The 17,640-nt window shown below is 41.2% G+C and overlaps 2 protein-coding genes across 3 annotated transcripts in view; both read right to left on the bottom strand.

Annotated features, from left to right (window-relative positions):
* LOC100560969 (kinesin-like protein KIF17) overlaps window positions 1–10,775 on the bottom strand; it is a 30,462-nt gene extending 19,687 nt beyond the window's left edge. Inside the window, exons 1-4 of one of the 2 annotated variants that reach the window (XM_016993075.2) lie at window positions 5,631–5,688; window positions 5,330–5,381; window positions 3,232–3,317; window positions 66–113 (exon numbers count right to left, since the gene is read on the bottom strand). In XM_016993075.2, coding sequence (XP_016848564.1) covers window positions 66–113; window positions 3,232–3,317; window positions 5,330–5,381; window positions 5,631–5,645 — 201 coding nt within the window. In that variant the 5' untranslated portion in view covers window positions 5,646–5,688. Of the gene's footprint in view, window positions 1–65; window positions 114–3,231; window positions 3,318–5,329; window positions 5,382–5,630; window positions 5,689–10,717 lie in introns of those variants that run through there. The other variant, XM_062977853.1, reaches the window with a different exon arrangement.
* Window positions 10,324–12,617, bottom strand: cd14 (CD14 molecule). Its single transcript, XM_008109031.3, has one exon. The coding sequence runs from the start codon at window positions 12,615–12,617 to the stop codon at window positions 11,247–11,249; it is 1,371 nt and encodes a 456-aa protein (XP_008107238.1). The 3' UTR covers window positions 10,324–11,246.
* Between the last annotated feature and the right edge of the window lie 5,023 nt (window positions 12,618–17,640).

Raw genomic sequence — 17,640 nt, 5'->3', positions numbered from 1 at the left:
AAAAGTTTAGTATTAACCTTTACATATCATCTGCTGTAGAGTACAGCATTCAGGATATTGTGTACCTGACCAGTTTCCAAAGTGTAGACTCCATTAATGGTGAAGCATCCTTCCTGGAAAGAGAGCCACAGTACACAAATTAGCACTTAGACCTTTTGGGCAACATAGCCTTCCAGCATCTTTCATGTTGTCCTTCAGCTGTCCATCTTCCTTTCTTGTTCATATTTTTAAAGGAATTGTGTGAAGCTACTCCAATGGGAAAATAGTGAGATACAATTGTTAAACATGGTACTATTGAACTGCTGTCTTGTTGATTTTCCTTTATTATTAATTTTTCTAAGTTTTGCTTCCCACATTTCCCACCCTAAATGGCTGAAGCCACAGTATATTTTATCATGATCGGAAACACATGTGGATATACAATTGTTAGCAGAAAGTCTGGTATGAATTGTTTCCTTGTTCACTTCTACTTAGGCACATAAGTCGTTTTAATTCTTGATGCCACTGTTTTCTGTTTCTCATCCTTTTTCTCCTTCTGTACATATAATTCTGACTAAATACATTCTTTCCTTTCTTTCTCCTCTCATTTCATCCCTGCAGCTGGTGCCAGCATTAATTTTCTTCCTGTTTTATCCTCTGACTTTTTTTGCATTTTCCTTCCCCAAACCTAGCTAAACATCTTCCTTTCGCTTACTCACTCTATTCTGTCACGCGCTGGGCCTGTGACTGATTGTCTATTATATAGGATGTATGCTTTACACCCAGCGGGAAGCCAGGCTGCCTAAAGAAAGGTTGTTGAGGAATTTCCCTGAAGAGATGGCCTTGAAGTCTTTAAAGAAATAACAAAGTCTTTATTGACGAACAAATAATAAATCTTCAAGGAGTCTTGTCCCCACAGGACAGGCAATTGGCTTTGAATAACTGTGAAAACCCTCTTATAACCTCTCCCAGGCTATCTATTATCTGGGCCTAGCTGGTCTGGGACCCACTGCCAACTCCCAAGTGCGTCTGGTTGTCGAGTGGACCTACCAGCCAAGGCTTGCAAATGTTTCTGTGCTGTTGTTCTGTATCCTCGGATGGTCAATATCCCTGGTATTCTTGAAATATGAAGCTTTTTACGGGACGAGCTGGTCTACGTCCTGTAGATGAGCTTCCTAAGTGAGACTAACTTAAAAATGGCTCCTTCCCTCCCAGAGCCCTGGACAAGGGGCGGAACCAAACTTAATGGTGATTGACAGGTGGCCTGTCCTATAATTGCAAACATTTGCAGCAAGAAAATAAAGTTGAAGTTTCTGGTACAGCTGTACCAGCACACACTCTGTTCTCCCCATAACCACATCTCCTAGTTGCATTCATCTTTATACACCTGCTACATCCCCTCTTCCCTTTGTGCACTTCCCCAGTTCTAATGGCTACATTTGTTTTATCTATATAGAAACCTAGGACTTCGTCACATAGAATATGTAAAGCATTTGGGATAGTTGGTTTTCTCTTAAGCTTTGCAAAGCCCCGTTTGGAAATTAGATAGATGATTTCTCTACTCCCATCACACCCTTCTTCTTCTCCAATTTCTTTAGTATTTTTCTGTTTGATTTGCCATCACACAGTAAAGACTCCCATCATCCCTCCACATTTTCTTCTTTTAAAAAAAATTCTTTTGTCATCTTGGGAGTTCAATTTACAGCCCGAAAAACTCACAACAACATATGTAGAGGGTTTATCCTTATGTTGCAGAATTGAGAACAAGAGGGAGAGGGGAAATGAAGCTTAAACTCTCTTATGCCTTTTTCTGCTAGCCTTTTGATAGGCAAGACAAATGCCTGATAGCACCGCAGGAATTTCATAGAGGCAATTGAAACTAGTAGGTAATACTTCAAAAGGACTTTTACGAGAAGGAAGATAACAAAAAGAGTGGGGGGGGGATGTTGAAAGAGGGAGCTCAGAGTCAAGCGTGGGGTTTTTCTCCAGAATTTTTTGAATATCTTTGAATGTTTACCATGCCTCCTCAATCCAAAAATGGTAATGGCAGAAGAAAGGAATCAATACTGCCCATTTCGGCTCCTCCCTCCATAGCGACATCATCATTATGTTTACAAATGGGTGAGGGGGAATTCCCATCACATGTTAAATTGGGCATTTTTTTCACGTTTCTATATGGGGAATTGAAGAATAAGTTGCTTGCCCAACTGGCTTAGGAATCGACAGGAAAACCCACACTTTAGAAACAGCAAGATATCTCTACCCCACATTTGAAGCTTGTGTCGTGTGAAGGTGCAGTTTCTTAAGAGTGTAGAAATGCTGATTTTATTTTATGTGATGAAGTCCATAACTAACAAAATAAATGTGCTGAACTTTACATCTAGAAGTAACATAGAAACAATAGGAATAGGCTATTCTAACATGACAAAGAAGAGTACTGGTAGTTCAACATGGTTCAGCCAATGTTTTATCCAACATCAATAATATTTTGTGTGAAATGAAATAAGCAAGCCAAATAAGACTTTCCAAACTAAAGAAAATAAATTGTACCTTCAAGACCACATGCAAGCTTCCTGCAAAATATTTCAATGAATGATGTGTTTTTCATCAGGCTGCTTTTTTCATATGACTTCTATTTTGGTAACCAGACATTTTAACTGTCTGGGGTAGCTTGTGAGATAGACTTCTCTGCTTTGCTTTTTTTCCCCTCTCTGTTCAGCAATTCATGTATGCATAGTAAGAATTTCTGGCAGCAGCTGCTGTTCACCTCACTTGTTGCAGGCAAGCACACAGTGCTGTAGTAGAATTGCCAAAGCAGAATTTCATACTTTCCCCAGTTTTATTGCACTGTTTACTGCAGAGATGTTGCTATACACTGAAAACCTATTTTTCATCAGCTAGTCTTTTTCATCCCTCAATGTGCTAAAATATTTAGCAATACACAGGATGGGAAGAAAGGAGGCTGGGTGGGTATAAAGACTATTTTGTCAGAAGCTTTGTTTTTTGAGGTTTGCCTATAATCTCATTCCTCTCTTTAATTCTTAATTAATATTTAATTCCTTTCATCCATTTCCAATAAATCTTTGAAACCATCAGTGCAATGTGTTCGATTCTCAGCATTTTAAACATGTAAATCCAATTAAACTAATTAATACTTGTTCCTACATAAACAGGGTTGCCTTGTTGCTTTCTATTATCCTGCTAGTTATTGCTCTTCTTTGCTCTAGAAGCTGTCACTGGAAGGTTTATTACCTGCACCCCTTTTTCTGCCTTATTGATGAATATTAAACAGTTAGAATCTTCGTTCACCACCACAAAGCTTTCTTGCTTCAAGGAGCCTGGGAGGAACATTAGACAGACATATTAGAAAATAAAGCACTCTCTGTTCCCTCTCCCCCTAAAACTAATATATTGTGAGATTTTCTAATGGCTGCATTTTGATCCCATTTTAATTATTGTTCTACAACATGTTTCAACTCATATCATATTAAGATGTTTTGTTTTGTTTCTTCCTGAGTTAACAGTTCATCCTACTTGGATAAATATCCCTCTCTTTCACTGATGTATCACAATGAACTGTCCCCGCCCTGACATCCATTCATTGTGGTACATAAATGTTTTATTATCCTCGGATCTCTTTCCATAATCAAAACATACATTCCTTTATTCCCTAAATCGGGGGTCCTTAGCAGTGTGGGCCTGTTTTTGGCTGATAGTCAAGTTAATAAGAATGGTTCTTGTTGTGTGCCTTTAAGTCGTTTCAGACTTAGGATGACCCTAAGTCTACAGTTAAAAGGAGCCCCGGTGGCGAAGTGTGTTAAAGCACTGAGCTGCTGCACTTGCAGACCGAAAGGTCCCAGGTTCAAACCCCGGGAGCAGCATGAGCGGCCACTGTTAGCTCCAACTTCTGCCAACCTAGCAGTTTGAAAACATGACAATGTGAGTAGATCAATAGGTACCGCTCTGGCGGGAAGGTAACGGCACTCCATGCAGTCATGCCAGCCACATGACCTTGGAGGTGTCTACGGACAACGCCGGCTCTTCGGCTTAGAAATGGAGATGAGCACCAACCCCCAGAGTCAGACATGACTGGACTTAATGTCAGGGGAAACCTTTACCTTTTTTTAAGTCTACAGTTTAGGCCAGGGCCCAGGTAAACAACCTTGAAGGACTGCATCTGCCTTAAATGCTGTCATCATCTCCTCCTCCCATTTTGGACTGCCCATGGCTGGCCCAAGCTTTCTGGCTGGAGCAAGAATAAATTCACCCTCCCCGCTCTAATTTCCCTGCTGTTGTTTCAATGTCCGTCCTCAGGATGGGGCAATGCAGAGAAGGTGACCTGATGCCAGAATCAAAACATGGCTGCAGGAAACTCCATAATCATTTGTTTCCAGCTCTCTGGATGTGGAGGCAAAGTCTTTGGCTTCCTGCAATCGTTCCTGTAAGGTACTCAGAAAGTAATTTCAGCAATGATTTAAAATTATGGAGGAACTGGGTGGGGCTTATTGTAGGAGAGCATTGCCATGATTGTATCACTGTGTCATGCCAATGATGTAAAGTCATGTATTTATTTATTTATTTACAGTATTTATATTCCGCCCTTCTCACCCAGAAGGGGACTTAGGGCGGATCACATTATATACATATAGGGCAAACATTCAATGCCCATATACACATAGAGCCGAGACAAACGCAAAGGAAATTTAACCTTCTCCTGAGGGGATGTTCGATTCTGGCCACAGGGGGGAGCAGCTGCTTCATCATCCACTGTGATGGCACTTCCTCATTCCAACGTCGTAAATTAGTTAAATTTGCCTCCCCACTTTATAAGTGGTACCTTATTTCCTACTTGATAGATGCAACTATCTTTTGGGTTGCTAGGTTAGCAACGAGCAGGGTCTATTTTTTTAATTGACGGGTGCTCACCCCGCCACGGGCTGGCGTATGGTGACAGATGTCTGTAACATAAGAAGATATATGGGAGAAAAGAACTTCATCGGACTGCAGTATTTTTAAGTGGTTGGGGTTGATGCCATAAGGAAAAACAGCAGCTTGTGCAAGGAAAATATACTTGATGAGTTCAAAAGGACATGAATTATTAAGAAAGCACAAATATCCAAACATAAGTGACCCTTTCAATCCAACAATTCGTCTATTCACATAGTCCCTCGTTAATTGCTCAGATGCTTGGAATATGTAGAAGCCTACACTCAGATCCCTTTTAGCTGGGGTAGATTGAATATCCAACATGATTTTGTGTCTGCCCTTTTCTCCATAAGAAAACCAACCCAGCATTTTGGCCATGTTGACAGCCATCTGTAAAGGGACTTCCAACTGCCGGATGAGGTACCTGCTATCCGTCGGATTCCCACAGCAGCTTGGACATGTACATCTTTTCCAGGCTGAAAGAAAGCACATTAGATATTGTGGAGAAGCTTCAGTTCTTTCCAAATCAAAGAGGAAAGATTAAAAGGAAGCAACAGCAAACAGCCATGCAGGTGGTTCAAAACCCTGGCAGATGTTAATATAAACCAAACACCCTAAACAGCAGGTGAGCAACAGAGAGTCAGGTGCTCAAAGATAGCAACTGCTTTCTCTGTAAAACCCCAATTGCCTTAATCCATCTGTTTTAGTCTATAGATGAAACCCACCTGTTCAGCATCCATGATGACAACCGTATGCTCTCATTTGCCCACTCTTTTCATTTGTGGACTGTGCAAAGCAGATAATGTTACCAGAGTGATAGGATTACTGTTAAATGTTTAATTCTGACGTCTGGCGAAGCAAATTCCCAAGAGCTATCCTTGGAGCATTATAAATGCAGAACTCAGGACAAATGGCAGTTTTACAAGCAGACAAAGTACTAGGACAGGGTGAGAGAGAGAATTGGCTTGCACTTCCAGCAATGCTGAGTCCTCAGCTCCATGTTCTGGCGACTGAAAGAGTGTAATGTCCACTTTTTCACAGACAGAACACTCGCATTTTGTTTGGCGTCATGTAAGATAAGGTGTGTTCACACAATTACAGTACTATATTCTGTTTCAAATGCATGGCTGTATCCTCTAGAACAGGGGTCCCTAAACAAAGTCCCACAGCCAGATATGGTCCTCCAAGGTCATTTACTTGCCTCCTGCCCCAAACTTTATACTTATGGTCACCCTAAGTCTGAAATGACTTGGAGACACACAACAACAACAACAATCCTAATGAACTTGACTATCTCATCAGCCAAAAGCAGGTCCACATTTCCCATTGAAATACTGGTAAGTTTACGTTGCTTAAAGCTGTTCTTCATTTTAAATATTGTATTGCTCTTTTGTGTTTTCCTGCAGTAGGAAGATATGTGCAGTGTGCATAAGAATTCATTCATTTTTTTCCAAACTTTAGTAGAGTCATGCAAGAGTCATGTTTGAGGACCCCTGGTATGGGGTGTCAGGCAGTTGTAGTTTTTAAAAATTCTGTGGGGTGCTTTTGAAAATTTTAAATATTAAATCAAACTATAAATGTCATAAATTTGGAATCCAAGGAGTGGGGTGAGCTCCTGTTGTTAGTCCCAGCTTCTGCCAACCTAGCAGTTCAAAAACATGCAAATGTGAGTAGATCAATAGGTACCGCACTGGTAGGAAGGTAACAGCGCTCCATGCAGTCATGCCGGCCACATGACCTTGGAGATGTCTACAGATAATGCTGGCTCTTCAGTTTAGAAATGGAGATGAGCTCCACACCCCCACCCCCCACAGTCGGACACAACTAGACTTAATGTTAGGGAAAACCTTTACCTTTATAAATTTCAAATTCAATGGTTGAAGCCATGACAGTTAAAATGCTATCTAACTACAGTAGAGTCTCACTTATCCAAGCCTCGCTTATCCAACGTTCTGGATTATCCAACGCATTTTTGTAGTCAATGTTATCAATATATCATGATATTTTGGTGTTAAATTTGTAAATACCGTAATTACAGCATAACATTACTCCGTGTTGAACTACTTTTTCTGTCAAATTTATTGTATAGCATGATATTTTGGCACTTAATTTGTAAAATCATAACCTAATTTGATGTTTAATAGGCTTTTTCTTAATCCCTCCTTATTATCCAAGATATTCGCTTATCCAAGCTTCTGCTGGCCCATTTAGCTTGGATAAGTGAGACTCTACTGTATCATAATTGGGAGTGTGGATATATCCTAACTCTGATTCCTGTTGGCATGGAAGATTTAGTAATGGGCACAAACTTCTCAGGTCATAAGCTGACAAATATAATTTGCTGAATGTACATTCCTCCCTTCACATACACTTTATTTTGTATTTTAGTCTTTGACAGCTCATTATTCTCCTGCCTTAGGCAGCCCTTTTCAGAATCATATGTGCCTCTCCTATTTTTATTTCATTTTCTGAAATTGTGCTCTATGTTGCAATATTACATATTCAATATATTTTGTAGCAGGGGGGCAGCAGGATGCTAGGGTTCTTTTCTGTCACTAGTTCTGTAATGTCAGAGCCTGGTACAATACAAAGTTAGGTGTAACCTAGGAGGGGGAAAGTGTGGCCCAGCCCTGGGTCTAAAATGACTGCCTCAAAGACATTGGGGGGGAGAGAGATTATCTTTTTTTGGATAGAAATATAGTTCAGAAATGTTACTGCTCAAGGCAAATTTTGCAAAGTTTTCTTTGGCTGGATTAAATGTTGCTAAAAGTGACAGTTGAGAAAGTTTTTCAACATCAGTGGAAATTGTCCCCCTGTCCCAATTGGCAATGGAGAAAAGTTTGGGGGAAAAACAAAAAATGGGAAAGTTTAAAACATGAGTCTAGATTAAAAAAGAGGAAGTCAAATAAATAAGAACATATTTCTAACTAAAGAAATATGTTCTCATTTTTCGGACTTTCTCTTTTTAAATTTGAATTACATTTCTGAAAAACTGTGGTTGATGCTTAATATATCATGCTTAATCACCAGGAACAACCTCACATCACCAAGGTCCACCCAGCCTTTGGTCCTGAAATCACTGGACCCGGGATTCTTGTCCTGAAAACCTGACTCTCAGCCACAGATATATAAACCTCACTTGCCTAGTTTCCAACAGACCTCAAAACCTCTGGGGATGCCTGCCATAGATGTAGGTGAAATGTTAGGAGAGAATGCTTCTAGAACATGGTCATACAGCCCAGAAAACTCACAGCAACCCACTGATTTTCTTTGTCTAATAGCAGAGTTTATTGTGGTCATCCTTTTTGTGATACAAAAAACAGCTAGTCATTGGTCCCGAGAAAAAAAATCACAATAATGTGATGATTGGTTTGTCATTGATGTTTCAAAAATGTAAAAAACAAAGTGAAGTAGGCCCTTTGAACAATTGCCTGCCTATGCTACCCCTACTTCTGATTTGGTATATTTACCTCCCTCCTTTCAAGATCCTAAAAAGTGCTAAAGTCCTAAAACTTGAGACATGGCAATCTTGAGTATGGCCTGTGGAAATAGGGGAAACATTCCACTCCTCCAATTTTGAACCATCTGTAGTAAGTTCCAGAGAAAAGAGAGCCTGGGAAATTATAGTGAAATCAAGAAGTAATGAGAAAAGTATGGGTAATCAGTATTTTCTGGCAGAGGAGATGGAGACCTGTTGGTGCACAATTTCGATGTCATGATCACAGGTACAATGATCATGAAATAAATAAGCTGTTTGGAGACTAGACATTATTCACATACTCAGACATATCTGTCATCTTTTAAATGTTAACTGAGATACGTCTGTAAATACAGACAGTCCCCATGTTACGAACAAGATACGTTCTGTAAATTTGTTCTTAAGCTAAATTTGTATGTAAGTCCGAACAGGAACATTTTTAAAGTTTAGTTAGAGCCTATATACAGTAGAATCTCGCTTATCCAACCATTGTTCATCCGATTTTCTGTATTATCTGACGCAGTCTGCCTCTCACCCGGATCCACAGCTGTTTCTCTAGGCAGCAACACGTGCCGGGTGTCTGCTGGGAGGGGCGAGATGCAGCTGGCACAGATTTTTCCTGTCGGGTACAGCATCCGGCCTGCACCGGATGTGTCTTGCCCCTCCTGCGTCTTGTGCATTGTTGCCTATAGAAACAGATCTTTTAAAATCTTCACATAATTTGACCTTTAATAGGCTTTTCCTTAATCTCTTCTTATTATGCAATATTTTTGCATATCCAATGTTCTGCCGGCCCATTTATGTTGGATAAGTGAGACTCTACTGTGTGTGTATATATGTGTGTGTGTTTGGATAGCGTAGGATAGAATTACCATCCCTATGGCATTTGTTTTGCTGTCTGCCCCTGTTCAGCAGATTTCACTCCAATTTCCGTCCCTGTGATAATTGGATTTTGAAAGATTTGGCTTGTTATGGAAACAAGGACTGGTGATAAAGTTTTAGTTCAGACACCTTTTCCCCCATGATAACTCTTTTAGGAGTGAATTTCCTTTTCTGGGGTAGATTTTTCTCACTTCCTGTTGTCTCATCCCCGTCCTTAACCATGAGTCATTTGTAAGTCAGATGTTTGTAACCCAAGGAATGCCTGCACATCATTAAAACATCCCCATTATGAAACAAAGATAAGTACATGTGGGAAAGTACAACCTCATGAGATCAATGACAGAATCCTTGTTTTGGAAGGGAGGCCGGGGGGACACTTATGGTTGCCAGGCCTTGATGCTTCCCCACTCCTATCCCCATACCTGTATCAAGAGACAGATATGTTCTCAATTGAGGATGCCACTGGTCCTCAGTTACTTGTTTACAGCCAACCCACATTTCAAAGAACAAACAATCTGAAAACCAAATAGAACATCCTCCACCATATTTTTGCCTCAAAATATTGTAGAGTTTATACAGTGGATTAAATCTCATATTCTAAATTGAAGAAGCACATCTTAATATTACACCTTCTTTGAACGGAATGAAACACAGAAGATACAAAGGCTTTTCTTTATTTGGAGTGCTTCTGCTGCTTATTTTGTCTACCTTCCATCCATATGATCATTTCTGTAGGAAAGATTATCCCCCTGCCTCTTGACCTTTAGAAAGAAACTAAAAACGTGGCTGTGGGACCAAGACTTTGGACAGTAAATTCAGTGCTATAAGTGATACGGAATAAGTGCAGTTATGACAGGAATGGCTCCTGGACTATGATTTTGCTGCTGTACCTGTCTTTGTCAGTAAAAATACCCCATGCTCTTATGGCGGATATTTTATTGCATGTATGCCGTCACACCCAGACACCTTTTAGAGCTTTAAGATGTGCTTCTTTCTTTGCCCGGGTGAACTGCGGGGGCCTTATTTTGAAGCTCAGGAATCCCAGTAACCAAAGTCACTTCAAGTTGAACAATCAAACAAGATTTTATTTTCTCAAAGTCCTTGGCAGGCTTGGCACAAATTGTAGTGGCTACAAATACAACAATCAACTTATAAAACCTTGCAGATGCTCCTTTCTTGCTTTCCCCCTTAGTTGCTGGGTTAACTTCTTCCAAAGGTGAAGAGATCCTGAGATCCTCTCTACCCTAGCCCTGAGCTGCTATATCAAAAAGAGCAGGTCTTTCACTATCTAAGCTAAAAGCTAGCTTGGAGACGAAGCAATTAGAGCTTCTTCCAATGGCAAAGAAATCCTGGGGTATTATTTGCCCAGTGCTGAGTTGCTATCTTGGAAAGAGCAGGTCTTCCCCTATCTGAACTCAGCACCAGTTTTATAGGCAAGAGGTCAGTACTTACGATGGCTTGTCTGAGCTGGCCTGGCTTGACCACACAAGCACATTTGAGTTCTTTTCTCTTCTGTCTAGAAGGCAAAAGGCTTCTCAAAATGGAGATTTCATCCCCAGGAAAAGGGGCGGTCTCCAGAACAAAAAGATATTTTGCAAGCTTTCAGCAGCAAAGACTTTGCTGAGCCGGCTACAAACTCTGCTAATGGTTAACTATCAGGGTGCTGCAGAATCTGCAACAGCCCTGGAAGAAATGCAAACAAGTGCTATTTCCTACTATGGGGCAATGCAAATCAAACTCCTGGGAGACGGAACAGCATGAGCTTTCACTATATAGGACAAAATATGATGAAAGGTACTTAGACAGATGTCTTACAAAGCAATCTTCATTTTCTTTTAAAAACAAATTTCTTATTTTCTAGCAGTGATAGTTTAAACTGTATCATTACATAATATTCTTCGACAAAGATACTCTATTAAGTATGCCACTTCCCCAAAGCTTCGGCCCTCCCTATCCAAAGCATTCATCTTTGCTGCCAGATTTACAACACAACAAATTGACTTCTATATGTTGGTAGTGAGACCAAACCAAGGACCAGGTGAAGACATGTCAACAAGCAGACTATTGAGCCCTGTCTAACCACTGCTGCCTTGTTGCACTGCAGCAATGAGAGAGGCACCTCATCCAAAAGGTAGTCCTGGTAGTCTGGAGGAGACCTGCATATGTAATCGTGAGGCCAATCAGGCAGCAAGGCCTTGTGGGTGGCCAGACCCTGGATCTCCCTGATAGTTTGTTTGCAGGAACAGTTGTAGGGATTGAGTCCAGCTCTTAAGCTCTTCAGGTGTTTCCAATGCAGGAGGTCTTTGGTAGGGAGTTGGGAGAGCTGGTTCTGATCTATACTGAGGGCCTCCAAACCTGGAAGGTTCTTGATTGAGAGGATGGTCTGCAGCCTGTTGTTGGACAAGTAGAGCTCTTTCAGCCCAGAGATGGAGAGGTCTAGAATAAAAATGTGATTGGCGCTCAGATCTAATACTTCAATGTTAGGTGGCAAAGCTCTGTCCATGTGCTTTAATCCTGTGCTGGACAAGTTGAAGACACGTAGTGACTGTGGCCACAAACAGGAAGAGAAAGGTGGTCCAGGCAGGAAGTCATTCCGACTAAGGTCCAAGTGAGTGAGCCGGTTGAGATGAGCAAGAGTCTGGCATACTGTTTCGTAAGAACTCAGGTTGTTCCTATGCAGTTTTAGCACTTGGAGTTGTGAGAAAGCACCTCTGCAGAATGATGTCTTTAGAGTCTGGTCCTGGAAATGGTTTCCTGAAAGATCTAAAAAGTGCAGCGTTTTCAACACTGTGCTAATTTTGCAAGGAATAGATGTGACTTGTGACTCTGTTACTGTCAGGATTTCTAAGGTCTTCAGGCAGTTTTGCAGGCTAGATATGTCAAATCTATCATCCAAGGGAGCTGCTGTCACTTTGTGGAAGCGCAGAGAAGAAACCTGTAGGTTAAATTTATTTATACCAAGCTGGTCAACAGATCTAAGAAAAGTACAATTTACAAACTCCAGTTCAGAGACCAGAGGTAAGAAGGAAAGAAACTGCATGGCTGCTGGTAAGAGAACCTCTGGCACTATGAGGTCTGTAAAGATCAACTTGCTTACTTGCAATCCATTAAAGTAATCTATTAGTTCTGGACTTGTCTGGATTATTGAGAAGACTGCAAATTGTTCCAGATTTCCTTCTCGGAGCTCATATGTGGTGGCTGGGAGACAATTGAAAAGGGTGTAGAATTCTGTCTCCACAAGCAATGGACACACACACCGCTGTTGGGACCGTTCAAAGTAACAGTTGCCTTTTGCTTTTGGGAGATTGAAACCAAAGAGAAGATAAAACACAAAGGCCTGAGTTCGATGCATGGTGCAATGTCTGGAAAACAAGAGAAATGTAATTTTAAGGAAAGAACATTTTAATCCTCTCAACTATAGCAAAAACTGTGCAAGATTTTAAAAATAAAGAAAGGCAAATTAAATTCAAATTCCCATAACATTAATTAACCCAACATGATGTGTAAGCTGAAGGATATAGGATAAGGATTTACACTGGAATACAGAGAGAGAAGGATCTAACAATTAATTCCTGTCACCTCTGTGAATTTAAGAACTCAATTGTTAAGTTCTTTTTTCAGCTCCCCAAGTAAGCTATTTAAAAGCTCCATCTGGCAGTTGGGAGGGAGATGAGTAGCAATCCCTATGCTGCCTCTGACTCAGAAATTAGATATTATTTGCCACTGACATTAGAGAAATAGCTGCTTTCTTCAATTTTGGGTAGGTATTGATACATTCACAGATCAAAATGTATGACCATGTGTATGTTAAGCACATGCTTGCCATCTTTTGTTACAAATTCTGGGTGGGGTTTGATGTTTTGATTAAATAGAGCAAAGAAAAGGAAATTGGAGTGAATTTCGAGCTACATCAACTATGTGTCAGATCTGGAGTCCCTTATCTGGAGCGGAGACATGCAAAATTAAAGTCTGCTTGTCTATAAAAAGACTCACACACACTTCTAGGCACATCAGTGTCATGGGCACAGAATATGGGATACTATTAGAGTAAAGTGGAGAGAAGAGCTTATTGGAGAGAACGGGGTAATTGAAGCAAAGATACAAGGAGAAGAATGGATCAGGGGGACAGAGAGAAAGAGCCAAAGTGACAGTGGAAGAAAAGGAGCAGAATGAATGGAGCAATGAGTAGTTGGATGCATGTGGAAGAGTAGTGTGACTGGAGTGTGTGTAAAAGAAGTAAAATGGATGTTTAGTGTAAACATGGGAGAATGAGAGAATAGTAGCTATGAATTCACCCTGATGTGAGATTTCAGGATTCTTATCTTGATTCTGAAGTGCCATCTTCCATCCATAGTACAGGCTCCATTCAGATAGCTCCCTCTAAGAAAGTAAGGATATGTAAGCTCTTGCAAAGTGGCAGTAAGAGTTCACATGCTTCCCAAGATGCTTCCAGACAGAAGTGTTGTGTGCTAGCTTTCCTGTCTCTCCTTCCTCATGGGATAGATTTTTTGAGTGGTCAGAAACAGGCTTAAACAGCACTAATAAGAAATTGGGAATATTATCTAGAAAGGGATCTTGTAGCACCTTTGAGATTAACTGAAAGACGTTGGTAGCATAACTTTTTGTAAATTTAGGTCTACTTCATCAGATGCAGAATGATCAGTGGAAGACAATATAGTCTAGACTTTGTAGAAAACACTGTGGCTAAGGAAAGACAATTTCACAGGGAAATGATCTCCACGTTTGCCTTGGGTTTTCATCCTCCTTAAGCAACTTGATACAACACAGAAGTGCTTCCAGACTGAGCTTTTATCACAAAGTCATCTGCCTCTTTCACAGATGTAATATTACACACAGACATAAAATAATTTTTCCACTTGTGACTCTTTAGAACATGAAATATTTGCAGTCTTAGAACGTGGGAGTTTTATCATTTGCAGAATTATTCCTGTCATAATAGTCTCCTGAGATAGCAATTGTTTCCATACATTGATGTAGAAATGTAAAATCTTTGAAGAGTGCACAAAGAATGGCAACGCCTGTAAAATCCCAGGCTGCAAATTTGCTATGCCAAATTTACGCTGAACTGCCATGCAGACTTTTATGATATATGCTGTCACTGAACACAGTGGGGAGCTGGATTCTGTGAAAAAGGGCACAGAATGCCACTGCACTTGTGCTGGATACCTGTCTGATAGCTATCTGATGCAAAGCAGGAAATCAACTGAAATTCAGGGACACTTACCACCAAATGCTCTGGATTTGACACAGATAGGGATTGATTCCTTCTTTTTCTAAGACAGTCTGTTACAGGAGGTAGAGTTTATTCTTTTCACATACCATCCATTATCTTCCTGTAGAGTCCCTTCTTTCTGGGGAAAAGCAGAACAGCAGGTGCTACTTGTCTTATTTTTCCAGCTCTTTCAATTCTACTTATAGTTCTTTAAATCAGGATCAAAAATAATGAAAAGGGATAGTGGGCTGTCCGTCTTTACTTCTTCTTTCACTACCCCTTTAGGGAGTTTCCCATTTGAAGGATGTGTTTGAAATACTCTTATGTAAGAATGGATTTGGAATGTCTCCCTTTGAATAACAAATAAAAACATCTCTCTTTTTTTGGCATTCTCTTCCTCTTCTTGAGGCGGGAAACATTGTGCTCAGCACAAATGACTTTTTCCAGGCACAGGCTGGAGACAGTGATTCGTGTCGCAATCATCCCAACCACAACATTTGTCCCGCCCGTGCGCTAATTTTATCTAGCCTGTAACTGCAGTCTGAAAGTCTTTTCGGTACAATTGGGAATGTGTTGGCAATATAGCCACTGCTGTGCAGAAAAAACAGACACATGTGATTTCCTGTCTTCAGGCTGGCTTTTAGTTAGCACAGAAGTTACAGGTCCAGCGTCCCTTCACAAAGTTAAACAGATAATATAAGGTATTAAATTCTGGAATATCCCCAGTTTCCATAGAGATGGAAAATAATTCCATTATGAGAGAGTGAACCTTTTAATACAATTACACTCCTGGAATGCAACAACACTCTGATGTATCCAAATTCCAGCAATACGAGGGAGATTTTCCCACCATAAAGTATGAATGCTCTATCCATAATTGAGACTATATGATTAAAGATCATATTGCATATATATAAGAAACACACCATTCCTCATGGAGAAAAGACTTCCGTGTGCATTAAGAGCCACTCAAATCAAATTATTTATTTCGGTCATAGACCAGCACATAGAGCCACTCATTTGCCATCACTGCAAACCACAGTGGGTTGTTGACTCCCCCTCTTGGCTCTCGCAGGAGTTACATGCACAATGAACCATTACAAACAGCAGACTTCACAATGAAAATACATGGACAGCCAGCTGAGATTCCATATCTTAACTGGCAGAGTATAACTGTCCACTGTACAGAGTTGCACTGGGGTGCTTTCTGGGCTTGGGAAAAGCAGCAAAACTTTGGATGTGAATACCTCAGAACAGTTATTGGTCTCAGTAAGGTACTTTGATGTTGAAGCTGCAGGAATACGAGAAGACTTTTTAGGCTTTGTGAAGATAAGTGATATGACAGGTGGAGGACTTGCTCACCGCAAAAGTGGGGCTTCCAGGAGCAGCTCAGGCCTGATTTGCTCTAGGACCCATTTATTTCACTTTCGGCCCTCCATAATGCATTTCAAGCAAGTTGCTTTCTTCTCTGTCGAGCTTTCGCAACCATTCATAGAAATGGGGAACACATGGAAATTCTTTCCACATCATGATCCTGTCTAGTTTCATTGCTGCCCTTCCAAAGGTTTCCAACCATCTTCGTTTCTTGGCTGCAACCCCTATTTTAATGAACAGCTGAGACAAGGTATATAGGACACCTTTAAGGAGCCGGCAGAACCATCTCTGAGGATGACTTGCATAAGAAAACCCCATGAAATAATAGAATCAGAGTTGGAAGAGACCTCATGGGCCATCCAGTCCAACCCCCTGCTAAGAAGCAGGAAAGCTCATTCAAAGCACCCCTGACAGATGGCCATCCAGCCTCTGCTTAAAATTAGAAGCCCCCAAAAAAGGAGCCTCCACCACACTCCATGGCAGAGAGTTCCACTGCTGATCAGCTCTCACAGTGAGGAAGTTCTTCCTGATGTTCAGGTGGAATCTCCTTTCCTGTAGCTTGAAGCCGTTGTTCTGCATCCTAGTCTCCAGGGCAGCAGAAAACAAGCTTGCTCCCTCTTTCCTATGACTTCCCCTCACATATTTATACATGACTATCATGTCTCCTCTCAGCCTTCTCTTCTGGCTAAATATGGCCAGCTCTTTCGCTCCTCGTACGGCTTGTTCTTCAGACCCTTGATAATTTTCATCACCCTCCTCTGGACACATTCCAGCTTTTCAACATCTCCCTTCAATTGCGATGCCAGAATTGGATACAGTGTGATCTGACAAAGACAATAGAGGGGGTAGTGTTGTCGACCGCGTTTTAGGGGATCGGGGCCCTTAAGGAGAGACCCGATCCGGTCCTGAGAGAACGGACCTTGGCGGAGCCAAAAGGAAAATACGAGCCGCAATACAACCTGAAGCCGAAATGAAGAAGGTCCGCCAAAGTTGAAGGAAAATCCGCCAAGGAGTCTTTATTGAGCAATTCAGCTGAAGAGGACTCTAGTAGCGATCATTCGACTTACTAGAAGTCCCATACAATCAAAATAAAGCCATATTTATACAAAATTTCAGTCTGACAGCCCTTTGAATTTCCCGCCCTGCTTCCCCGCCCATCTGATCGTTGATAGGCTAGAAGGTTGAACGAGGCGGGCTTTCGTTTCCCGCCTCGCTCCGTTGGCCCAATAGGAAGCTGCCTTACGTCTCCACTCGGGCCAATCAGGAGAGAGAAGGCGGGAGTTAGCGAAACAATGAGGTGACGGGGACAGGAACCAGAGGATTAAGTCCTGCTAGACTGATTTCTAAAGGGTGCTATTTTATTAATGGCAGCAATCAAGGATGTCCGGGTTTCTGTCACGTATACAGATTTTAGATATGCCTTGGGGTGTCAGAGATGGAAGCAAAAATGGGTGGTGATGAGCCATATTGACAGGCTCTGCAGGGCGCCTTCCTGAGGTGTCCTGGATATTTCTTTGGGTGAGCTATGACAATGTTTGCCTTGGGGCGAATCTCCTTTAGGTCAACAACTCCGAATTCGGTGACTCAAGCCCTATATTGTCCATGCAATTTGAATTTGATTGGATTTAGCGGTGGCAGATTATCCTTTTGTTTTTGGGAAAGGAAGCCTGGGTCATAGGAAATGGGATAGGTTCTGGGGTTCATGTTGAGTTCAAAATATTTCCTATTTGATTTCATGATTTGACAATTATATGAAATAAAATGAAAA

The sequence above is a fragment of the Anolis carolinensis genome, chromosome 4 (assembly GCF_035594765.1).
Source record: "Anolis carolinensis isolate JA03-04 chromosome 4, rAnoCar3.1.pri, whole genome shotgun sequence".
Taxonomy (NCBI): Eukaryota; Metazoa; Chordata; class Lepidosauria; order Squamata; family Dactyloidae; genus Anolis; species Anolis carolinensis.
This window is presented reverse-complemented; position numbering and strand designations above follow the sequence as displayed.

Bases quoted from the DNA above. Each gene is read 5' to 3' on its own strand.
- cd14 (XM_008109031.3), bottom strand. From the start codon at position 12,617: ATGCATCGAACTCAGGCCTTTGTGTTTTATCTTCTCTTTGGTTTCAAT.